This window comes from Adiantum capillus-veneris, chromosome 7 (genome assembly GCF_014529385.1).
Source record: "Adiantum capillus-veneris isolate H3 chromosome 7, ASM1452938v2, whole genome shotgun sequence".
NCBI lineage: Eukaryota > Viridiplantae > Streptophyta > Polypodiopsida > Polypodiales > Pteridaceae > Adiantum > Adiantum capillus-veneris.
In genome coordinates, this window is record NC_140937.1 from 46,062,969 (window position 1) to 46,089,324 (window position 26,356).

At 44.6% G+C, this 26,356-nt stretch overlaps 1 protein-coding gene across 3 annotated transcripts in view; it reads right to left on the bottom strand.

Moving 5' to 3' along the window:
- Positions 1-23,899, bottom strand: part of LOC147453785 (Insulinase (Peptidase family M16) family protein) — a 56,439-nt gene extending 32,540 nt beyond the window's left edge. For all 3 annotated transcript variants that reach the window (XM_086515879.1, XM_086515880.1, XM_086515878.1), the window contains exons 1-2: positions 23,743-23,899; positions 22,792-23,201 (exon numbers count right to left, since the gene is read on the bottom strand). In XM_086515879.1, coding sequence (XP_086372005.1) covers positions 22,792-23,201; positions 23,743-23,875 — 543 coding nt within the window. In that variant the 5' untranslated portion in view covers positions 23,876-23,899. The remainder of the gene's footprint in view (positions 1-22,791; positions 23,202-23,742) is intronic.
- Positions 23,900-26,356: the final 2,457 nt, after the last annotated feature.

The window sequence follows — 26,356 nt, forward strand, 5'->3', positions numbered from 1 at the left end:
AGGGGAATGGAGAAACCAATGGAGATTCCAACGGGAGCAAGCCTCCTTACCGGGACTCAGAAGATCATGGCAAGTTTCTGGCGGGGGGATCTCAACAAAATGGAGTACCAACGTAAGCTCCAGGTTGACACGTGCATGAAAAGAAAGATCAATTCCTCCAAGGACCCGAAATATGTGAAGCACCTGAAGAATCATCCACTTGATGAGGTTCTCTAGATGGTGAGAAGCCGTCTATTCAGCTCTCAAGTCAACCTGAAAGACAAAAGCAAAGTCGGGTGCAAAAAAGCTGAAACTGTACTCGCAAGAAGAGTTTGACGAAGCAATTGAACAAAAGATAAGTTGGTTGATGTAAAGCACAAAGCACTCTCGAAAGAAAATCAAATCAAAGGATCACCTTGGTTATCTGGGTTGCAAATCGACTTTCAAGATGGCTAGTGGATCTAAGAAGCGTGTTCGTTTCAAGATGACCCCAGCTCTTCATCTTCAGAAAGTTTCCACAGTTCCTCTCCCTCTAGTTCCAATGAGGACGAGAAAAGGCTGAAGAAGTGGAGAAAGACCAAGAAAAGCAAGACAAGCAAATCCAAGAAAAGGTCTAGAAAGCATAGAAAGCAATCTAGCAGATCACAAGAGGAGGCCTCGTCCTCTTTCGACAGTTCAGACACTGATACCCACCCTTTTGGTACCCTCTAGTTCCAATGAGGACGAGAAAAGGCTGAAGAAGCGGAGAAAGACCAAGAAAAGCAAGACAAGCAAATCCAAGAAAAGGTCTAGAAAGCATAGAAAGCAATCTAGCAGATCACAAGAGGAGGCCTCGTCCTCTTTCGACAGTTCAGACACTGATACCCACCCTTTTGGTACCATTTATGGTAAGAAGCCACTCAACACGACAACTTTGAGAAGAAGAAAAAGAAGACTAAAGAGTTCAAGTAATAATGTTTGACACATATTCATGCTTCAAGGATTCCCATGAGCTTTTCCTTACATTCAACAATTTGACATTGCTTTTTCTAGGGGTAGTTTCTCCAAAACCTCCAAGGTACGAAAGGCGGCATCTTTTCTTAAAAGTAATGCACATACATGGTGGTTGACCCTACTTTTGCATGAGACAGCACCAAAGACATGGGTAAAGTTCAAACGACTTATATTTTGTGTGGTTGACAGAGGAATAGGAAGAGGACATTGTCATGGCATGGGATGACAAAGGAAGATACCTTGGCTACTTATTGCCAAAGGTTTTGGGATACCTTTTTGCTAGTTGCTTCTTTTCGGAAGATCCCTTTTTGGAGCAAAAGGATCAGTTTTGTTGTCACGTGATACATCTAACCCTATGTGTCCGTGGACAAGCTACAGCATGATCAGGGTTCAGTCAATCCAGTCAAGTCTAGTTTAGAAGTGATCTGACACTTTTGTGAGTCTATTCGTAGACCGTGCATGCCCAGTCACTTAGTGTAGATGCATATCCTCCGGTTGCACACAGCATGATCATCAGTATTCCCTTCAGAATCCATCGGATTCAGTCATGGGAATTTTCCAATGCATTTAGCCTATTTTTCCTAATTTTGGTATTTTTCACTTATTATTTTTAAGTGACTTCCCAACAAAAGTAGGTAGGGCAATTTTGCTAAGTTAATATATAAGCAAACCCAAGTTAGCACTTTCTGGCAGAAGAGGCAGTAGGAGCTTCCCGCTCAACAGGCACCTTCCTCAGCCATCAAGCACCTTACCGCCGGCAATCCTCCCAACCCTAGCGTTTTTGCCATCGCCAAACTCCACCTCTGCATGGCGTTTTCAGCAGTCCTTGACCGCAGCAGATCCCTATCCTCTAGCGTTTGTGATCGCCATCCAAGCTGCAAGTCCCAGCGTTTTTCACATCAGCGTTTTCAGCCCTAAAAACGCAGCTGCATCAGTCATTTTCAGCAGGTAAAACAGTGTATGTTTTCAGCCCTAGGCCACTGTAGACAATAGCGTTTTTGGGCAGGAAGATCAGCCCTAAAAACGCAGCCACATCAGGGATTTTTTAGCCACAAGAACAACAGCAAAACAGTCATTTTCAGCACTCCAAAGTGGTCCCAGATTTTCAGCCATAGACTCCTTGTGGACAGCAGATAGAAGAGCATCGATTTCAGCCATTAAGTCTTCATCGTCGTCAACGACATAGTCACGAGTTGCATCAGTCCATGCATCATCATTGTACGCCTTTTTGCAATCATAAGTAGACCACTCTCGCCGACGAGAGTGGGGCCTTCGGAGGAGGGTTTTACAACGTCTCTGGTGTCGTATCTCTCTTCTCTCTCTATCTCTCAGTCTCATACACTCACACGCACGGTGTTCATTCACTTTGTTTGTGATCATAGCACTTTCCATTAAGAACGGAAGGCTCTCCCTTCCATAAGAACTAAAAGGAACCCTTGAGCACAGTTCAGAGCACTCATCTTGAGCAAAGCGCAAACAATCATTCCGCTGCACCTAACATTGGTATCAAAGCTTTGGCAGTGTTCTGTATCACTCAAGGAAAGAACCACAAGAATTTTTTTGCTTGTTGAGGTCGCACGAACCCAAGTTCGCTTGGGCGTGTCGATTCCTAATCGTGTTTTGTTGAAGAGTGACAGGAATTCCAAGAAAGAAGGACTTGTCCAGCCTCCCCTTGTGTCTCTTTTCACTCATTGAGAACGGACCGTGCACTTAGCGGCTAGCCAATCGACGTGAGGTGGGAAAAAGCAACCTTGGTGTGAGCGCAAGGCCGCCAAGGGGTGCGCCTGCGGAAAAGAGTAGAACTCGGGTGAAGAGAAGACCCTTCTCAAACGCGATTTACAAGCGAAAGAAAACCTCAAGAACCCCAAGATCCTCAAGCACCCAAGAACCCAAGACCCTCAAAAACCCAAGTTCCTCGTGAACTTAAGAACCAAAGATCATAGTGTATGGTCGTCACCCGAAGCGGAATGGATACTTCGCATATAGGTGATGAGCATGAGAGAGGCGACGAAGACTTTTTCCCCACCAGGAAATTTTTTCAACCCTCCCCCTTCGCCATCTACGCCGCCAAGTGTACCAAACCCTATGGAGGAGATGGTCAAGCAAATGATGGCCATGATGGATAGACAAGAAGCAAATCGCCTTGCTAGGGACCGTGAGCAAGAAGAAAATCGCCTTGCTCAGGACCGTGAGCGCGACGAAAGAAACGCAAGACTTGCCGCACAACAAGAAGACAATCGCCTTGCTTTAGAACGCGAGCACGACGCACGCAAAGAACGAAAACAACAAAGAAAGGCGGACGAGGTGGCAAGAAGCGCGGCCTTGGAGGCCGAGCGTACAACTCAGATTTGCTTTGGAGACCGAGCGTGAAGCTCAAAGAGAGCTACGCACTCAAGAATTGCTTCGACAAGCGCTAGCCTCGAAAACTGAACCACCCAAAGATCGTGGGAGTTCCTCCAGTGGTGCAAGCCACGATGCGGATTCCAACCACCCAGTCACAGAGAAGTTGACTTTCAGTAAGTATGACGGTAAGATGGATGCTACGGTTATTCATTCTTGGCTGCATCAATTTAATGTTTATTTTGCGACAACTAAGAAGACACGAAATAGCAAAGTTTTGACGACAACTATGTACCTTGCCGATGATGCCATTAATTGGTACCACATGGTAAGAGGCACAACTAGCCGCGCACCTAGAGGAAGCCGACGGATTCACGCCCCCTTTCCTTCAATTGGGCTGATTTTCAAGACAAGCTCAAGGCGCGGTTTATGCCACCTCAGTACCTCGCACGATTGAAGGATGATTGGCGCTCTCTCAAGCAAAATGGTATGCCAGTCATGTCTTTTTCTAATCGTGTTTTGCAGCTAGACACTCAATTACAAAAATCGGATGATGAGCACAAAGAGGCTTTTCTCTTTGGATTGGACGTGTATATCAAGTACGATGTCGAGGTTCTCGATCCAATTGATCTCAACAAGGCGGTAGCGATTGCTCTAGCACAAGAAATGAAGCACAACAAGGGAAAGCCTAAGGAGAACAAGACCTCCACAAGTACCTCGCAGACTTCTCAGAACGGAAAGAACGGTAAGAATGGTAAGAATGGTAACTCTTCTAACCAATCTTCCAACAGTCTCTCAAAAAAGAATTCTTCCAATGAATAAAAGGGTAAGGCTAACTCAATTACTAAACCTAAGCTTACTCGAGATGGAAAGGTAGCACAAGGAATTGTAGGAGGATACATCACGTCGGAAGAGCAAAGCACTTATTCTAAGGAAGGTCGTCGTTTTCATTGTCACATTAAGGGTCACATAAAAAGAACATGTCCTAAGCTTGAATCGAATGAATCTAAAGAATCCACATAACCCACTTCCTCTGTCAATGCAATGAATGATAACACGAGTGTGCCCCACGTTTCTCCTGACCCTCCCATTGATGATTCTCTCCTTAAATGTTATGGTCGTACGTCGGGGCAGCGTTTTGTCATATTGTTTGACCCAGGTAGTATGCATGATGTGATCAGTTCCTCTCTTGTTGAGAGAGCCCGCCTCGAAGTTAGTCCGAGATCTCCCATCGAGGTCTCTGGCTTTCGTCCCGGTATGGACGCTCTCATCACGGAGGAGTGCCTTGATGTGTTATTTGTCATTCAACAAGCTGCCTTCACTAGAAGATTTGTTGTTTCTCCTCTCTCAGGATGTGATATGATTTTGGGCATTACATGGTTTCATGATAATGACGCTCTCATGAATTTTTCGGCTAACACTATAACTCTCAATGCCGACAGTGATTCTCTTATTGTCATTCATGGAGAGGACATTGTTCATTCTCCATCTCTCATTGCTCATATGCAGGACAAGATTGAAAGGATTCAGGAGAAGAAGACTCTCTCAGTCTCTTTTTCTCCAAAGCAGGACACACAGGATTTGCATGATTGTGAAAAGCATGATGATTTGGATGATAATGATGAGCATGATGACAAGCATGGTGATTTGCATGATCAAGATGTGATTTCTCACAAGCATGATGAGTTGCATGAAGAAGCTGTGATTGTTCACCAGGATGATGTGTTAGTGGATGCTTTTTCTAGCGAAGCTAACCTCGTTGCAGATTCGATCAATCACGAAGGATCGATCTTGGCTCTCGAGCCTAGGTCCGAAGAACCCTCACAGGAAGTATTATGTGTTCGCATGATTGATACGCACGCATTGTTCGAGTGTTTCATTCGTGATCGTTTCCTGTATTTTAGTCAGCATCTTTATGTGATCCCTTTTATTAGGCATGACATATTGTATGTTGAGCACGTTTCTCCCATGGATGAGCACGAATGTATGCGGATGATTCATGAAAGGATGAAATGGTTGCATTCACGGAAGTCACATCCATGTCTCTTCCTTGGCATGACACAGTACCCAAAAGAGCACATGAAAGTGTGAGCACCAAGCATGGGCATTTCCGTTGTGAATTGCCACATTTGATTGCTATAGATCATAAGCGAAAGATTCGATCTCATTGTTTGCATGTGTTTGATGAACGGGTTGTCACTCCGTCTCTATGTTCATCTACATTGCATACACAGTCTTTCGAGAAGACAAGATTTCTTTCCTTCACTTTACATGGAATGGGTATGTTCATGGTTTTGTGTTGGAAATGGTTTCAAGAATTTTCAGCTATGGAGATTCTTGAAGACGGAAGAAGCAGGTCTCTAGACGAAGTTGAAGCATTGAACGAGCCACAGAAGACTTTGTGTCGCTTTCGGCACGGCCCAAAGAAGCAAGCGTTGCAGACGTTTATGAAGTTCAAGTACCGCATGACCCACACATCAGAGTGGGCCGGCGAAGAGTCCCTTCCAAGATTCCGGATGCTATTGGCGATCTCCCTCGACGCCATACACTTTGAAAAGGAGGGGATGTCACGTGACACATCTAACCCTATGTGTCCGTGGACAAGCTACAACATGATCAGGGTTCAGTCAGTCCAGTCAAGTCTAGTTTAGAAGTGATCTGGCACTTTTGTGAGTCTATTCGTAGACCGTGCATGCCCAGTCACTTAGTGTAGATGCATATCCTCCGGTTGCACAGCATGATCATCAGTATTCCCTTCAGAATCCATCAAATTCAATCAGGGGAATTTTTCAGTGCATTTAGCCTATTTTCCCTAATTTTGGTATTTTTTACTTATTATTTTTAAGTGACTTCCCAACAAAAGTAGGTAGGCCAATTTTGCTAAGTTAATATATAAGCAAATCCAAGTTAGCACTTTCTGGCAGAGAGGCAGCAGGAGCTTTCCGCTCAACAGGCACCTTCTCAGCAAGAACCCCCATCAAGCACCTTACCACCGGCAATCCTCCCAACCCTAGCGTTTTTGCCATCGCCAGACTCCACCTCTGCCTACGTTTTCAGCAGTCCTTGACCGCAGCAGATCCCTATCCTCTAGCGTTTGTGATCGCCATCCAAGCTGCAGGTCCCAGCCTTTTTCACATCAGCGTTTTCAGCCCTAAAAATGCAGCTGCATCAGTCATTTTCAGCAGGTAAAACAGTGTATGTTTTCAGCCCTAGGCCACTGCAGACAGTAGCATTTTTGGGCAGGAAGATCAGCCCTAAAAACGCAGCCACATCAGGGATTTTTTAGCCACAAGAACAACAGCAAAACAGTCATTTTCAGCACTCCAAGGTCCCAAATTTTCAGCCATAGACTCCTTGTGGACAGCAGATAGAAGAGCATCGATTTCAGCCATTAAGTCTTCATCGTCGTCACCGACATAGTCACGAGTTGCATCAGTCCATGCATCATCATTGTACGCCTTTGTGCAATCATAAGTAGACCACTCTCGCCGACGAGAGTGGGGCCTTCGGAGGAGGGTTTTACAACGTCTCTGGTGTCGTATCTCTCTTCTCTCTCTATCTCTCAGTCTCATACACTTGCACGCACGGTGTCCATTCACTTTGTTAGCACTTTCCATTAAGAACGGAAGGCTCTCCCTTCCATAAGGACTAAAAGGAACCCTTGAGCATAGTTCGGAGCACTCGTCTTGAGCAAAGCGCAAACAATCATTCCACTGCACCTAACATTTGTTGCAACTTGTTGAAAGAGATCCGGAGAAATTGTTTAAAGCAAAATTCAAAGAGTACTCTATGAAATGACTTTATGAAAAGATGTCAGTTGAATTGGAAATTTCCTAGATTGAACTTGTTTACATGTGCTCTTTCATGTGTGTATCGTTAGATTATGTATTGAAAAGAGTGAAATGTCTACAGCATTTTGTCTAATGAATGGTCTGATGAATTTAGTGCATCTAGACATCTGCTAGAGATCGATAAGATCTAGATGTGATAGCCAGGTGAGTCAAGAATGTCATTCTAGTGTATCAAGGTTTCTATCTGGATGAGATGATTGGATATTGTTGTTAGTGCATCAAGCGTTCCAAAACGATGAGATGGCTACACAAGAGTTCTGGACTAGATGACATCACTAGATTGACTCTTTGCATTTGAGTATTCAAAGTGAACTAAGTGATTGATTTGTGGGGTACATGCTATGTAAATGCACTACCTTGTGGGGATGGTCATTGGCATGTCTGCCCGAAGTGTGAGAAAGGATGTGAATCTTTTAGTGACGAGATTTAGTAGATCAAGACATCCATGAACAGATCAATGTGGTTTGTATGTGATTGCTAAATAAGTTACAATGATCATGATTCGTATATAAGATCTCGACGGAGATAATGATGTGAATGTGATGTGATTGTTCAATGACTAATGTCTTTGTGCCAGTGCTAGATGTGTGCAGTTTGGTGCATGGGAGCGTAGAGTCATTGTCTATTGAGCTCGTTTGTCCTTTGTCTGTTTTGCATGCATAATGGAGGGCAATTTGTCACGAGGACGTGGCAGTTATTAACCATGTCACAAAGATGTGGCAACTGCTAACCTTGGTTGTTGGTTTCTTTCCAATGGGGTTTATTTTATTTGTTTTGAGACCCTCTTTTTGAAGTAGCAAACGGTCGGACATTGTATGGCTAATGTGAACGGTACATTCACCCGCAGACGGAAAGTGGTCGGCACTGGAATTCGTATGGTAAGAAGATGTCTAGGCTCAGAGCAAGATCATATAGGTCCCTCCGTCGCACTTAGCAAGTTGGTGGATACTAGGAAGTGAACTCAATAAAGGCATAAAGTCAAGGTGGGATCACCAACAAAAAGTATCCGATAGTTGGGCCACATTGCACTTTTGGATGCGGTCCCAATGAGGATAGATGGTCAGAAGACCAGTGGGAGCCCAACGGAAGCATCTCCTAAAATTTAGGGAACTACTATTTTGGGCCCTGAAATGTGTTCGCGTCATTACCTCCGGTATGACTAGGGGAACATTTTACAACTCTGCCGCGAAGTCAATTGGGCAACCGGTCATGATATTTTTAAGCGGCGAGCCCGAAACGGGAAAATGCTTGTAAATGCGCCAAGTGGCACATTTCTGTGCACTTTCCAATGCAAGAAAGAAAGGGCGCTGAATTTTAAGCTGGGAGAGGCTCTTTTTGCAAACTGTCACAGGTTAAGAGCTATGGAGTGCTTCCTTTCCCTCTTATGTACAGTGCGGTGCCAGGAGTGATGCCCTGCACGCTACGCACTGCCCTCTCTCTCCCCTTCGAGCAGTATGTTATGCCCCACTAGTGGGCTTTTCATTTGACCAATGTACAGTTATGTGGGTTCATGCGCGATTGCCGAGGCAAGAGCCTCTTACACAGGTACTGGATTAGCTAGCGGCTAATCCCCCGCAGGTACAGGTGAATTCGGAGAGGTTTCACGCCAGAAATCTCGTCCGATTCGAAGGGCAAGTAGCCCTACAGGTGCGGGAGCTCAAGGTCTTGCTACTGATGCGACCGGCACGCGAAACGGAGCCCAAAACAGGGAATTACAGCCTGCTGTGTTTGCAGGTTTAGGGTTTCGGCCCTAAACGGACCCTAATACCCCCTGGACGTTCGGGGACGCAAGGGGACCGCTGTACAGGTGAACTGGCGCATTTTCGGGGCAGAAAACAGAGAATTCAATGTGCTGCAGATTCTCTCGCCAGGTTTTGCAAAGTGTCCGTATGCGTCGGGAAAGTCACCTATTGCGTGGGGATACTGACTATGAAGCGTCCTAGTACAGTTTTGCTTCCGAAATCGGGCCAGAACAGGTGTTTCTTAGCCTAGATTGTGCGGGGCAGCTTGTGGGAGATCACAGGTGTTATTCCCTTTGATAAAGGATAAAGAAATACAAAAAGGGGCGCCAATTTTGGGGCCTACAGGTTGTCGGTGTCTGCTCGGATCATTCTAGCTTCCGAGCCGTGTGTGTGATTAAGTGTTAATTCCCGTTACAGGTCTCCTTTTCAAAGTGCTATGTGTGTGTGTCTAAAGTAAAGAATTTCGGGTGAAAGCCAACGCCTACCGCCCTACGGGCCAGTTTCACAATTACTCTTCTTTCGAGAGGGGGATATGTCATAACTGTGACGACGTGGCATTCCAATGAAAAGAGGACATGTTTAAAGAGCCTGAAGATAAGTTCACGTGCCGAAATTGGCAGCGGATTTTAGGTAGATGTTTTTTTGGTGCCAGCTTTTCATATCTGATGCTTTTTGGCCTTGGACCTTTAAATATTACCCTTGAAGGCCCTCTCTAACACTCTACAGCACGGAGACTATAGAGAAGGAGCTCCCAGATGTTGTACTTTGCGAACCATCAATAAAGAAAGACATACCAAAAGGGACGCCAATCTTAGGGGCCAAGCATCTGGAAGCGGAACTCCACCGTTTCGTGTCAATTCTCTTCTCTCTCTATTCAAGTTCAGTTGTTGCAGTTTCTGCTTGTGTGTTGCTATTGATTACTTGCTTCAATGTCCAAGCCTGTTACACCTAAGGTGCTTCGGCCTAAAGAGTTGACATGGCGGTAATCTCCATAGAGTTGAGTCAGTCCATGCATTGAGGTATATCATTTGTTGCACGTTTTATTTCTACAATGGAAGCAAATACCAATCAAGAACTTGCCACGTCGGCTATTGCTAAATTGACTATTTTCTTATTCTCTGAGTAACTTCTATATAATGAAATTAGGATATTAAAGTTAGAAACCGTAGTTCTTGTAACCGTAGTTCTACAAGACCTGATAAAAGCCATCAGAAATAGACATCTCTGGTGCGTCATATAATGGGTGACATAAAGCATCGCGAAGGAGTTGTTCCGTAAGTTCGCTAGGAGAGACCAAGTAACGGGTATTCTCAATGCGCCGCAGGATGGGTGAAGGGAGCATCGAATATGAAATATTCTATTGGTGTGAGAAGGAAATCCAAACTAAGTAGCAATTATGCATAAAGATGCAAGCACATGAATAAAGATAGGTTCTAAGAAGCTTTAAAGAAACGCAAATGCTTTCTAAAAAGCGAGTTGAGTGCTTTCCAGAAATGCAGATGCTTTTGTAACAAATTGCTAACGTGTCAAAGCCCTCAAGAAGGGAGTCAACTTGCAGATGTCGGCCGAGGGGCCTAAACCCTAAGAAGAACAAGTAACAGAGGAAGAAGTCCTACCAACTTATGGAGACCCCGTCCGATGGGGCCCCAAGTGACAAAGGATTAAAATAAAGCAAGACCTGCACACACACACACACACAAAAACTGATGACGTGGTAGATTTCCGAAAATTGCGTTGACGTGATGACGTGGCAGGCTGTACAGATTTTTGCGTTTTGCGTTGGCTGATGATGTGGCAAGCTGTACGGATTCCGTGATTTACTCTGGCAACTTTTTGGCTTTGCTTTCGAACCAAATGCTTTTGAGTTTGGGCTTTTTACTGTAAACTGCTTTTGGGGCATAGGGCCTTTAAATATGAGGTTAGGGCTCATTCTCTGGCATGCTTCCTGGAGAAGGTGCAGAGTTTGAAGTACCGGCTTGTATTGAGTTGATGCAATATAAAGAAATACCGAAAGGTCCGCCAAGGTTTGGGGCCAATACTCTTTGGGATGGAATTCCGCCACTCCGTGTCGCGTGTCATCTCTCTCTCTCTCTCTCTTTCAATTCAATTGTTATTGAAGTGCTAAAAGTCTGTTCAGTCTATATTGGCACGTGGTGCCCGTCTTGTGACATCTTTCCTACGATGCAATCTATGTTTGCATTGCATCTATGCATGAGATTGCATCCAGGGATGCCTAGGGTCTATTTGTGTTAGCATTGTTTCATAAATTTTACTAAAGTTTACACAGATTCACACCATTTTTTAAAACTATCCGACTGCGAACTTAAATAAGTGGGCAGCCTACTAATAAAAAAAAGAATAGAAACCAAGGCGCCCCCCTCTCAAGCCAAAATCGGAGCCCATGAGTCTCTCTCTCTCTCTCTCTCTCTCTCTCTCTCTCTCTCTCTCTCTCTCTCTCTCTCTCTCTCTCTCTCTCTCTCTCTCTCTCTCTCTCTCTCTCTCTCTCTCTCTCTGTGTGTGTGGTTCATGGCACAACAAACATCAGGTCACAAAAGGGTTCGCAAATCAAACAGCGCATCACTTAGGGTTCGCGCAGCAAGTCATTAGACCTTTGCGAAGTTGGCGCAGCAAGAACCGGTCATACGATTTCAACACTCTCAAATATTACGCAAGCTGAATCTATAGTTTTACCAAAGTTACTTGGAACGGGAACGGGGAACGGGAACGGGGGGCTCCGGAACGGTACCAGAACGTATAGGCGGGGACCGGAACGGGAACGCCGGAACGGTCCACCAAAAAACGCTGAAATTAGCCTAAAAACAGCCTATAAGTTAGGAAACAACTATAAGCCAAGCTTCTAACACCTACTTGCACAATTAGAATCATGTTCAAGCATGTTTTAAGTTTCAACATGTCGCTTGTGCGCGACGCGTGTTAGTGGTTGCGGATGTAAATTCAATTTACCGGGGTTGTAGACACCTCATAACATACTAGCCGCATCACAAATAACATTATCTAGGAAGTGAAAAGATTGAAGAGCTCACTAGACAGAAAGACGGAGTAAAAACTTAAAAGACTATGACTATAAATTCAAGTGTGGCTTATAAGGCCAGCCAAGGCGCTATAAAAAGGTAAGCACTGAGAAAAGATAAGAGTCGAGGCTCAAGAGTAAAGACTAGCCACTATGGACTCAAGAGCTCAGTACATAGATGCCAAAATGCCATAATGGAAACATGTCAAGGGCCAAGGCTCAAGGACCAGTGGCAGAAGAGCCAGCCTGCCAATCTGTAGTGGTGTCATGGAGATCATGGATGTCATCCCAATCCTCATCCCCAACAGGCTCATCCGCATCATCCACTTCATGTAAAACCTCTGTAGATCCACCCTCCCCAAGTATCTCCGCCTCTGCCTCCATCTCCCACTGTAGAAAGGGATCTGATACTTTGGATGCCGACTTGCAAAGCATACGTAAGTTTGCACTCACAAATACAAGATCATTTGCTTTCTCCACTGCAAGTCGGTTTCTCTTCCTGGATGCAACGTGGCTATAAACACTCCACAATTGCTCCAAGCAAGAGGAGCTAACCGCTTGGCTCAGGATGCGGATAGCTAGTCGCTGAAGCTCTGGCCCATCTGAGCCATAGTCCTGCCACCACAAAACTGAGGAGATCTTGGTGCGATCAACTTGGGCATCGGCAAGCCCAAATGATCCTCGCATATCCTTGTACATAGCAAGTTGATCCTTGATTTTGCGGCGCTCTTCTCGATCAGGGTGAAACATAGTCAAGATCTCGTTCCATTGCTTGGTCACCTCCCCATCATGCTCTTGTCCTGCACCTTGAAACTCTGGATCCAGCACAAAAGCCGCACCATGGAAAGGGGAAGCATAGGTGTCCCATCTGCTCTGACAAAGCAAGCTAATCTCCTCAAACCTATCTGCATCTGGCTTAAGTGTTTGGAGAGCCTCCACCATGCGATCCATGGCCTCATAAACCTTGGCAATGCAAGGTTGCATGCCATCAACTACTCGAAGCAAGTGGAGTACCGGCTGTACCATTTGGTCTATAGTCTTTAGTGACTCCCAAAACTGGGGATCCTCTGACTTGCTTGCACATAAGATCCCTGCGACTGAACTTGCGTAGGATGAGGAAGTGTACTCCGTACTATGAGGGTTTGCCGCACTGCACTCTGACATTCGCACAGGCGATGAACCATTAGGTAGTTGTAGGCAAAGCAGGTCTCACAATACTTCAAGAGAACCTTGCCCCCTGACCGCTTCAAGAATGCAGTACGAAGGAGATTGTGATTGTTGATGAAGGACACTAGCTTGGACGCACTTGTAATGAGAGGCTCAATCCAAGGTAGGCGCCCTATATCCTTTAAAAGGTTGTTGAGACAATGTGCCATACAAAATGACACTTTGATGCGGGGATACATGCCCTCCAAAATGGCACCGGCTGCCCACCGTGACAAGCTGCAACACCACCTCTGGGCCAATGATCTCTATGGCAGACGCCCACTCTCCAACAAGCACATCGGCGGATTTCCTTGTTTCTGTGGCGTCATGTGAGTGGGAAAAGTACATCTCTCCCTTGCAATAAGCCACAAGCCCATGAATGGATCTCCTCCTTGTGTCGCTCCATCCATCTGCAATGAGTGTCACTCCATACTTGGCCCATTGTCGCTTCATGTTTACGGCTGCCATCTCCACAACGGCCTTCTCTCTATCAAGAAGAGTAGTACGGAGGGCCTCTGAAGTGGGTGGCACGTAGCGTGGTCCGTAATCCCCAATCCTTGTGCACATTGCCTTGAAGTAGTCCGACCTATACAATGTACATGTCACAAAGGTCAAAAGAGAAGACAATGTAAATTAGAAAACAAACATACTAGTTATGGTCATGATATGAAAGAGCATTGAGAACTTGGAACTTACCGAGCCTTTATGAAAGGGATATGATCATGATAAAAAAAGCGGGCAACGGCAGCATCCACGTCCTCCTCCTTTTTGGGATCCCATGACGAATCTTGAGTTTGTTGACGATGGGTGGGATGAGAGGGAGTGCTCGTTTGAAATGATGATTGAGCCGCTGCACTACTACCTCCAACGGAAGCGTGCGAATGAGTGGTAGAAGAAGGAAAAACCAAGTGATTGGGGTCAATGGCTTTCCGCTTGGGTCGATCATTTGCTTTGGCTCTTATGATGGCATCCTTGATCTCAAGCTCCTTCTTCTTCTCGGCCATCACATTACTGCAAAGCTTCACTTGCTCCCCCACTATGTGAAGGAGATGTGCTCGAACCTTGCTTGTCCCGGATTTGCATTGAAATCCACATAGTTTGCACGTCCATGATCTTGCACCGCCTTCTTTGCCCAAGACTTCAAAGTGTACCTCATCCCACCATGAAGGCTCATCCTTCTTTCCTCTCTTACCAACCGAGGGACCTTCGTTTGATGCGGAAGCTTGTGCCATATTAATGGCGCTTGAGACTCGAGACTTGAGGCTTGAAACTCAAGAGAGGGATGGAGGGATGGAGCTTGAAAGTTGAGAGAGGGATGCGATGAAGGAAATTGGAATGGAGCTTGCAAGTTGCGAGAGGGATGAAGCTTCAACCTTGAGAGCTTGTGGCTTCGAGCTTGAGAGAGAGGGTGAGAGAGGCTTGAAGCTTCAAGCTTGAGAGAGGGTGTGAGAGTGGCTTCAAGCTTCAAGCTTGAGAGGGAGGGTCAGAGGGAGAGAGTGGCGCTTCAAGACTCAAGTAGCAATGCGGGAGAGTGAGGGCTATGAAATTGTGAGGGGTGTGGATTAGCTTTTATAGGAGAAAATAGTGAAGACCCCCCCCCCCCCAACACATACACACCTCTAGTGTGAACCATCCCAAAAATGGGCGCTCCAAAAACTGCCGCCCAAATTCGAATTTTAAAAACTGCCGCCAAACGTTCCGGCCCGTTCCGCCCGGCTGGAACGCCGTTCCCCTGTTACGTTCCGGAACCAGAACGTCCGCCCGTTCCTGTAGCCGTTTTCCCGGTCGGCCTTGCTCGGAACGCCCTTATGGAACGAAATGCCCCCGTTCCGCCCGTTCCGTGTTACTGTGAGTTTTACATTACGTAGGGTAAAGATTTGAGCTAAGGGGCTGCTTGCTTATTGCAAGTAGAGGGGCTGCTTGGCTGGAAAAAGCAAGAGATTGGATTAGCATACATAGCAAGGAGGGGACAACTTGTATCACAAAATGTAAACCCCTCCACTTGTATCACAAAATGTAAACCCCCCCCCCCCCTCTCTCTCTCTCTCTCTCTCTCTCTCTCTCTCTCTCTCTCTCTCTCTCTCTCTCTCTCTCTCTCTCTCCCCAGATAGATCTTTGAGGTCTCTTGGGATAGTTTCCCACGACGTTAAAAATTTTCTTCTTCTTCTTCTTCTCTCTCTCAATGAAATCACTAATAGTTCGTCACCAACATGCACGACGGTAATGAAGGCAATGTTCATGGCCACAAACAAACGGATAACACAAGTGGAAAAAGATATAAAGGAATGGAAAACGGAGACGAAAGGAAGGTGGATGGAGAAGGCCAGCCTTCTCCAAATGTTTTTCAATGAAGGCAAGCAATGGAAAAAGAAGATAGAGTGTCACACGGCGGTCACCACGTGCCAATAGAAAAGAACAGACTGAACAAACTTTTAGCACTTCAATAACAACTGTTCAATAACAACTGATCTGAGAGAGAGAGAGAGACGACACGCGATACGGACTGGCGGAATTCCACCCCAGAGAGTATTGGCCCCAAACCTTGGCGCCCCTTTCGGTATTTCTTTATATTACTGCCGATTCACAAAGTACATTTTTGAGCTTACATATGCATGTTATAAGACATAGAAACATAAAGCCGCCGATGAACACTCCCCCCGTAAATAACCATCCAGGTCCGGGCCATGAGCTGTTCAACGACTCCCTCATCACTCCTCCCGCAAATAACCTAAAAAGGTCCGGGCCATGAGATATAGAGGCCTTTTACAACCAAACGCCCCCCAGACCGCAGCCTGCGTCATTTGGAGGTGCTGAGAGTAACCACTGCTCAGACTTCTTAATACTCCTCCCGCATAACCATCCAGGTCCGGGCCATGAGTAACAACAACAATACTCCCCCCATAAATAACCACAAGGGTCCATGCCATGAGTGACAACAAAAATACTCCCCTCATAAATAACCACAAGGGTCCGGGCCATGAGTAAAAAAAAAAACAGCACTTTTCAATCATTCAATACTCCCCCCGCAAATAACCACAAGGGTCCGGGCCATGAGTATAAACAAGCATTCTCAAACATCATTTCTCACTTCTCCACCCGGAAGTAAAATCACCAATCATTGAAACCAATATCAAACGAGAGTCAAACAATTCAAATCGACACCAAAACACGTTCAAAACAGATACCATCCATTTCAAACAAATTCCAAACAGGATCACCAAATAAGATCAAACAAAGCAATCTCGACATCAATCGAGCTCGAAAAGTCGGCTGACTTTCCATCTTGAAACCTGCACCAAAAATTAGGGTTAGGTTCCTTCCATGAGCTCGTAGCCGAGCACAGCATGGTCCGTCAGCTCTTGGACAAACACTGTTGCTTTGGCGACGATGGTAGTCTCAAGAGATAGCAATCACACCGAACCTCCAAGGTTATCAACTCAAGAAGAGACATCTATTGAGAGATGTCAAGAAATTTCAAGATATAATCTGCTAGGGTTTCCATGGCAAGCATTTCAGGATACCCCAATCTGCCAGAAGTTGAACTCTGAAGGAAGATGTCAGAAACAATATAACTTCGGGCAAATTTTTATTTTTTTTCTTGAAAGCTTGCCAAGTACTTGGAGTATGCTGCTTGGTAGCTGTAGACATCAACACCTGCATGGCACTGCTTTTGAGAAAAACAGTGACTTGAAACAAATCTGGATCCTTCTCTTGTAAGTGATCTTAATTGGCTTATGCCCTGTAAGACATGAGCCGTGAGACGGGAGCGCGCCCGATGCGCAATGAAGTATGGGTGGGAGTGGCTAATAAGTCCGGGTGAAGATACCTCACATAATAATTCCAATAGCTCTGTCTGCTCATTTGTAGGACCGGTATGCTTTCAGAAAAGCACACGCCTGATGCTCTGATACCATTGTCAGGCGGTCACCACGTGCCAATAGAAAAGAACAGACTGAACAAACTTTTAGCACTTCAATAACAACTGTTCAATAACAACTGATCTGAGAGAGAGAGAGAGAGAGAGAGACGACACGCGATACGGAGTGGCGGATTTCCACCCCAGGGAGTATTGGCCCCAAACCTTGGCGCCCCTTTCGGTATTTCTTTATATTACTGCCGATTCACAAAGTACAACAGCCGAGGAGCACCTGCTCTGCAATCTGCTCGCTAAAAAGTGCCAAAGAGGGCCCCCAAGGCTCATATTCAAAGGCTCAAAGCCTAAAAGCATCAAATATGAAAAGCTAACCCCAAAAAATCACTTTCCTTAAATTTCAGGATTTCCCCAAAAATCCGCCGCGAATTCCGGGACGTCACCCCAGAGAGTATTGGCCCCAAACCTTGGCGCCCCTTTCGGTATTTCTTTATATTACTGCCGATTCACAAAGTACAACAGTCGAGGAGCACCTGCTCTGCAATCTGCTCGCTAAAAAGTGCCAAAGAGGGCCCCCAAGGCTCATATTCAAATGCCCAAAGCCTAAAAGCATCAAATATGAAAAGCTAACCCCAAAAAATCACTTTCCTAAAATTTCGGGATTTCCCTAAAAATCCGCCGCGAATTCCGGGACGTCCGTACAGGTGCCACATCATCATATTTTGATGTGCAAAGTCTTTTGAGTGTGTTCTGCTTTATTTTTAATGCCTTTATGTCACTTGGGCCCCATCGGACAGGGTCCCATAAGTTGGTGGGAACTCTTCTTTAAAAATAGGCCACTCGTCAAGACTTTGTAAGTCTGTAAAACTTCTTCTTCTTCTTCTTCTTCTGCCGTTGCTTCTTCGTAGGGTTTCTAATTTTAGGGTTACGGTCTCAGCAGAATTAGGGTTTTTGATTTTAGGGTTAGGGTTTCAACAGAATTAGGGTTTCAGGCAGAATTTAGGGTTAGGGTTTTTGCTCTCGGACAACCACGTCATCACTTTGTGACACTTCTTCTGTTACTTGTTCTTCTTAGGGTTTAGGCTCCCCGGCCACATCTATAAGTTGGCTCCATTCTTTAGGCTTTGACACGTCAGCAGTTGTCACACGACGGTCACCACGTGCCAATAGAAAAGAACAGACTGAACAAACTTTTAGCACTTCAATAACAACTGTTCAATAACTGATCTGAGAGAGAGAGAGAGAGAGAGAGAGAGAGAGAGAGACGACACGCGATATGGATTGGCGGAATTCCACCCCAGAGAGTATTGGCCCCAAACCTTGGCGCCCCTTTCGGTATTTCTTTATATTACTGCCGATTCACAAAGTACAACAACCGAGGAGCACCTGCTCTGCAATCTGCGCACTAAAAAGTGCCAAAGAGGGCCCCCAAGGCTCATATTTAAAGGCCCAAAGCCTAAAAGCATCAAATATGAAAAACTGACCCCAAAAAATCACTTTCCTAAAATTTCGGGATTTCCCTAAAAATCCGCTGCGAATTCCGGGACGTCCGTACAGGTGCCACATCATCATATTTTGATGTGCAAAGTCTTTTGAGTGTGTTCTGCTTTATTTTTAATGCCTTTATGTCACTTGGGCCCCATCGGACGGGGTCCCATAAGTTGGTGGGAACTCTTCTTTAAAAATAGGCCACTCGTCAAGACTTTGTAAGCATGTAAAACTTCTTCTTCTTCTTCTGCTTCTTCTTTGTAGGGTTTTTTATTTTAGGGTTAGGGTTTCAGCAGAATTAGGGTTTTTGATTTTAGGGTTAGGGTTTCAACAGAATTAGGGTTTCAGGCAGAATTTAGGGTTAGGGTTTCTACTCTCGGGCAACCACATCATCACTTTGTGACACTTCTTTTGTTACTTGTTCTACTTAGGGTTTAGGCTCCCCGGCCACATCTGTAAGTTTGCTCCATTCTTTAGGCTTTGACACGTCAGCAGTTTGTTACATAGAGGACCTTCACGAGGAAATCCAAGCACTTGAGGCGAACTCACGAGCACTTAAAGAGGAGGTTTCAACCCTCAAGCACGAGCTTGCTGAAACTTGGTGGACTTGAAGAAGGAGAAATCCAGCCTTCAATGATAGAGGAACTCAAAGTCATCAAGAGACAGGTACAGAAGATCAAGGAGGAAGAGAAGCAACATGAGGCAAAAACATCCTCGTGGGTGGATGTGATCACGAAGACACAGAAGAAGGTGGATGAGGCCGAGAAATGGATACAAGTTGCAAAGAAAGGCGTACTTGTTCTCTTAGGGTTTAGGCCCATCGGCTGGCATCTGCAAGTTGACTCCATTCTTCAGGGCTTTGACACGTCAGCAATTTGTGACACATTACCTACTCGGAGTCGATTTTACCGTCTTCACTGATCATCAGAGTTTACGCTACTTCTTGTCACAGAAGCAGCTTTCGGAAAAGCAGATGCGGTGGGCTAACATCCTGTCACAGTCTCACTTCCAGATTGTCCATGTACAGGGACAGAAGAACTTGGTGGCACATGCTTTGTCTCAGAAGCCGTTAGTCTTGGCTATTTCCGCGATTCATCATAGAAGCTTCGAGGACATGGTCGATCGGTTCGCCACAGATCCAGATAAATCTTATGTATTCAGTCGTATACAGAATCGGGAGGTAGTAGTGGGATATTCCGTTCGGGATGGCTACTTAATGAAGAAAACGATGTTGTGCGTTACATAGCCGTTGAGGCAAAAAGGTTCTAAGGGAAAAGGTTCTAGCTCAATGTCATTGTCCACCATTTACGGGTCACCGCGGCATTGACACCACCTTGAAAGGTGTGGAGCGATAATTCTATTGGTCAAGACTCAAGGAAGTATGTGGACGATTTTGGACACAGTTGCTTGGTATGCCAAAAGGTCAAGTTTGACAGGCATAACGCACACGGATTGTTACAGCTTTTACCCATTCCCACCCGCCCCTGGGAAAGAATTGCAATGAATTTCATTTTTGATCTCCTGAAGACTTAGAGTGGGCATGGTGGTATCTGGATTGTTATTGACAGATTTAGCAAGCAAGCTCATTTCATTCCACTAAAAAAAACAGTCAAGCCAAATTATATAGCGAGACTGTTCATTGCCCAGATATTCAGATTACATGGCATGCCTGAGACAATAGCCTCTAACAAAGATCCCCCACGAGTTTGTTTTGGAAGGCTATTTGGAAGAACATTGACACACGGTTTCAGTTCGTCATCTTTCCACCCGCAGACAGATGGGCAATCTGAGATTGCAAATTCAGTCGTACTGGATTTATTGAAGTCTTACATTTCTGATCAGAAGACTCAATGAGAAAAGTTTTTGCCGTTGATGGAATTTGCCTACAATAACATGAGCCACTCTTCGACGAGGAAGGCACCATTTGAAATTATTGAAGGTGCTACGAAGGTTCCACCCATCCTAAGCACGAAAGATAAGATTTTTGAAGCCGACCAGTACACAAGGGACTTGGACATTGCTTTTGCCAAGGTTCAGGAGGCTTCAGTAAAATCTCAGGAAAGACACGAGAAGGTAGCAGATCGATACCATCACGAATTGAAATTAAAGAAAGACGATTGGGTGCTCCTACAATTTGAGAAGGCACCCATGAGAAAGAAAAAGGGAAAGGAGCGGCTTTTTCCAAAGCTTGGCATGAGATACTATGGACCTTTCCAGATAAAACAAAAGATAAATGATGTCTCCTTTAGACTGAAACTGCCCGATACTTGGAGAATTCACAATGCTTTTCATGCGAGTCTCTTGAAGCCTTTTAAAGGCAATGTACCCGATGATGGGGAGCCAGATGAGCAACCGGAAGTGGAGGAAAGCGAGGAGATACTTGTCCCAGAACAGATATTGGCACATAAAGATAGAAAGATTAAAGGTAAAGTGATTAGGCGGTTCTTGGTTAAATTCAAGAACTATCCTACATTGGATGCGACGTGGATGGAGGAGGAGGACCTAGCAGATACTCTTCAGAATGTGGAACTTTACCTTGAAACATTCAGTTTAGCATAGTCTACTCCGATAGAACCCCGATTTCAGCATGGTGAATCTAGTGCTGCTCGGGTTTGCACAAGAGGGGAGTCACTTCGCTCCTTTGTCAACTGATTACCCCGATTTTTGATATAGAGTCGCTCATGTCCCTTTGGGTTTCAAGTATACTGTTGAGCTGACAGTATTCTGCTGTATGACTTTATGAACTAGAATTCCCGAAAATGAATTGATTTATACTTGACTTGTTTGAGTGCAGGAACTGATAGACGAAATGACTGTAGCATTTCGGTCTCGTAAATCTCTATAAACATGATTGCAATATGGATTAGTTAATAGGGCATCTGTGAGGTCCCGACTCGATCTAGATGCGATTGCTAGATACATTGTCAATTAATCATGGTCTGAGATTTGGAATGAATTTGAATGTGATTTGTCATGTAAAATCCTGTGATGTCTGGTGATGTAACTGTCAAGTTGTGCCTAGTGCGCTGGTAGTAACAGTCGGTGTTTGCTAAGACAGTTTATGGCCTCTATCTGTTTTGCAGGCATAATCGAGGACGATTACACTTCTCTCAAGAGGGGGGATATGTCACAAACTGATGATGTAGTTGCCAGTGACACGTGGCTGAACCTCCGAAAATGGCGCCGACAGGCTGACTTGCCAGCCCGGAAAACGCAGCGGGATTTGTGGCGCAATCTACGCTGATAGGCTGACGTGGCATTTCCCAGATTGCAAGAAAAAAGCGCTGGCTGATTTTTGGACAGCTTTTAGGACAATTGCTTTTAAATTGAAAGCTTTTAAGTTTAATGCTTTTGGGGCTTTGCTTTTGGGCATCCCTTGTACCTTTAAATAAGTGGGCAAGGCCTCGCTTCTCAGAGCATCTGAACGCAGAGTCTGAGAGTGAGCACCTGCCCGCTCTCTTTGTACTTTGAACACAGATTAGTATAAAAGAAATACCGAAAGGGGCGCCAGTCTTTGGGACCAATACCTCTTGGCACGAAACTACGTCGGGTCGTGTCGACCTAATTGTGAATTGTTAACTGTTTTGAAGTGAATCTATGCTGTGTTGCGGTAGAATCTTGACTTGGGATGTCCAAGTTTGCTACAGCATTGGCTGCCCTAGAGCCTCACAACAGCCCATGTCCAATACTCCTGCAATCCTTGATTGCAACAGCATCCTACAACTAGCTCAGTAAGTCCACATCACCAAAACGGGCAAGTACTCCCAAGCAACCATGTAGCCGTGTATAGTTTAATGTAAGCCTTGAAATTGCTAAGCCCCTTTGCTGATCAGTATGTCACAAAGTATTACAAGGACATCTCACAAGAGGAGGGAGCCAAAGCTCACAAACAAGCTTTTGAGACGAGCCAACATGCTTGATGTACGTATGCAATATAACAAATGGCATCCACTCTTCTTTCAACATGCTTATCTCAAGGATATGGAGTCCACTAGATATACACAAGGTTCAAATCCATAGTCATCTGAAACATGTCGCTTCTTTCAAGCTTCATAAGATGCTTCCACTCTTACATAGCAATGCTTCTCGAAGATCCATAGAATGCTACACTACTTACAGCATATGGTGATTATCACCATACACTGTGTCCAAAAAAAAGACCAATCATCAAAGTGGTAAATAATAACAGCAGCTGTCAAAATTCATGTCAAAAGATAACAAGATGAAATCAACCTTCTAAGAAAATGATACAATACATGAAAATGACTAATTATTTGATTCAAAACATACCATTTTTTTGGTGGATCCAGAGTCATGAATTCTTCTATTTCCATCCTCAGATGAATTGTCATTGTGCATAGCACAAACCCCACTTTTAAGACAATCTGCACAATCACCAACATCCTCAAAATCATCATCCTCATCATCGTCATCGTCATCATCCTCCTCCTCGTCATATTCCTCTTCATCATCTTCTTCAGAATCATCATTGTCATCTGTAATTTTTGGATCGTGAATGATAAGTGCACATAGACCATTGGGAAGATGCACTAGCTCATAGTCCCGATTATCCGATGGCGACTTAATTACTGTGCATTTGGATTGATCCAGATTTGCAGCCGGTGGAGACACAACCACATCGGCCCCCATTGATTTGGAACAAAGTTGCACTGACGCGACCGAGAAGTAATGTGGCCCTCCTGTGTTTCCGACAACCAAGCATTGAGTTAATAGCAAACCCAAAAGAAAGATCTTGTACTTATCTATATAGAAAGTGAGATAACTAAAGTTCATCCGCCAGACAAATTCCTTTGGTAAAGAGACAGGTAATAAAACGTTTGGTGGAGAACAAACAAGAGCCCAAATGAGAAAACTTTCAACAGATAGTAAGACGGAACAGATCAACGTAAAACTTTCTTCCAATACAGAACAACTGGACTAAGCACAGTAACCACTCATACTCAGAGCAGAGGTTATGAATGAGATTGTCGAGAGAAGGAGATTCTTCACAGCTAGCAGAAGGAACTACCGCAAACTGATGATCGTGACTCTTGCGCCTTATACCAGATGCAAAGTTGCGCAGTAGAGAGAGAGAGAGAGAGAGAGAGAGAGAGAGAGAGAGAGCAATTTCTTGAAAACCATCAATCCATGAAGCTCTTACGTCAATCTTCTTGAACTGGACGAATCCAATAAGCTTTTTCTCTCACAAACGCACACACTCGCGCATTGCACGAGCGTTACCTGAAGGTCGCTGAGGAAGACAGAAAATGCGTCTATACGTAAGGACGTTGGAGGTGCGCAGCAACCGAGCTGGAGCGGCAATGGCACAATTAGGGTGCAAAGCGTACAAGCACCTATGGGCGTGAGTGACCATAAGCCTCCTTGTATAAAGTACAATATCAACAGGCAGGAACACCTCTATACTAAATCCCCCGGGGTGTCATGGGATCTACGGCGTAGAGCTAAGCGCACGCGATGCGAGCTAGACTCGGTCGTTTGATTTGATTGGGGCGTGTTCAAGTTTACCTTTTTGTCCTAGTTTACTATTGCCCGTCAAAATTCACTTTTTAGGATTAAAAATGGGCATAGGGGGCACGAAAAAGCATGCGCCTACGTGGTTAGGCTATCGTGTTGCCAAAGCCCAGGTGGTTGATTCAAATCCCTGATGCTCCACCCATGTGCACATTTTGCTCACCTTTGAGAGGCGTTGATAACAATCACCGATTTTGACAAATTTTTGTGAGAGATCGTGCGGCTTAGGATCTTACTGTTTGCTCTATGGGATACCTCTCCAGCTTAGATCTCTCCACCTGTCACTATTCACTAACCCAATCAGTGATGTCACGTGCACATCATTGAGGCTATATAAGCCACCACATGTACACATTTTCATGGTTCCATCTAGTCATTAACATTGTGGTGCTCTTTGCCTTGTGCCAAACTCTCTCTCTCTCTCTCTCTCTCTCTCTCTCTCTCTCTCTCTCTCTCTCTCTCTCTCCACATGGAATCATAGCTCACGGCTGACTAATTAAGCTTTGCTTAGCTATTAGTACCAATCTTTCTTAATCCTCATTTTAATTATTATGTTTTAAGGTGTTTTAAGCTTATCTGTGATTCTCTTATAACTTTTTTTATTCTACCATCATGAGCACCTCCTTAAAACTTGTCTACCGAAATAAATTTAGATGACATTAATTACCTATTGTCACTAAAAATTATTAGTAATTCCATCTCAAGCTTGGACGATCTCCAATGGTTTGATGAGAGAAGTTCATAAGCGAAACCTCTTCCACTTGACATGAATGCAGAGAGCAACATGTGGATGCTCCAAGAGGAATTGAACTAGCTAGAGCACAAGCTAGTCTTCATCAAGATGTGCAAAGGTTAACTGAGCAAATCAAAAAATTGAATCTTGTTACACAGGCTATTCAACATTAGGTTCAATGATCACAAGGAGCAAGGCAACAACAAAGGAATCACATGGATCATGTTCAATGTTATAGTTGTGGAGAGAGTGGTCGTATATCTCTTCAATATCCTTTTTCACAACAACAACAAGGTGGAATTTATGTGATTAACGTGAGGCAAGGTCCAAATGTAGAGAATAGAGATGGAGATGGAGGTCAAGCTTAACCACAACAAATTTTTTAGGAGTCTCGGAAGTTGTTGAAGAAAGTGACGAAGATGAAGAAGTAGACATAATGGCGAATAAGAGGACAAGAGCTTAAAGATGAGAGGCAAAGGGCATAGCAAAGGGAAGAAAGAGGAAAGTCGCAAGCAAAGATGAAAGCATAAAGAAAGAAGATCAAAATGGAGATTTTCAGTTGGGTCAAGAACAAACATCCTACAATCTTTTGGAGGTTTTAAAGAAGAAGAGGATTGATATAGCATATGGTCAGCTTTTGCTATTGAGCTATGGGATTTGAAGGAATTGGCATAGCCCAACAAGTGTGCAACTAGTGAAGGTAATGCCTGGTGCCCATGTGGTTCAACTTCATAAGGTAGAAGATGTCTTGCCTATTGTAGATGCATGGATCCATGGAAGAAATGTGAGCAAAGTTTATATGGACGAAGGAGCCTAAACATGCATCATGACTAAAGAAACAATGCATCAGATTGATCTACATGTCATTGGTAAATCAGTTTTTAGTGTGAAAATGGGTAATATGTTTTAACATTGTCATTGGCATGTTAACACCATGAATGCTTCTCTCTCTAATCCTCCCTAAACTCTAACTAATGTTTGATTTGTGCTCATCATTAAGCTTTTATTGCATCCATTTTATGGCATTATAGTTAAGTTTGTTTCTAATCATTTTTCATAATCCCTTTGCATGGTTTTTTTCTCTCCTCTGCTCCAGCTTTTGATAGAGCTCTTAAGCTCTTCAATTGGATGTTATTAGCATATTTAGTAAATTCTCTAAGTTGGGGGGGGGGTGTTAGTGAGGCTTGACTGCAATATTTAAATTAAATACCTACTTTTGGAGCTCTTACACAAGCAACCTACGTGGTTTACTTGGTATAGCTCTCCTATTTCAAGGATTGGTGCTCATGGGGTCGTGGGCTCAAGGTCGGTAGCCAATTTTGGAGCATTGACGGACCTAACTCACGTAGTCAACTACAACTTAGTGCATTTTTGGGTTTGTAAGGAGCTTGTCCCGTGCCAACATCTTTTACTACCAGACCCCGAGCTATATCCAATGCATACTATGGTCGGGTCGGCCCCGTAAGCAGTTGTCTCTCACAACCTGCTGCTCCAAAAGGCCTTCCATCCCACAAGAGGACGATCCCACATGCCATCAAACTCCAAGCCCTGCTCGCTAACTAAGCTCACTATCCCCCGGCTCTTTTGCTC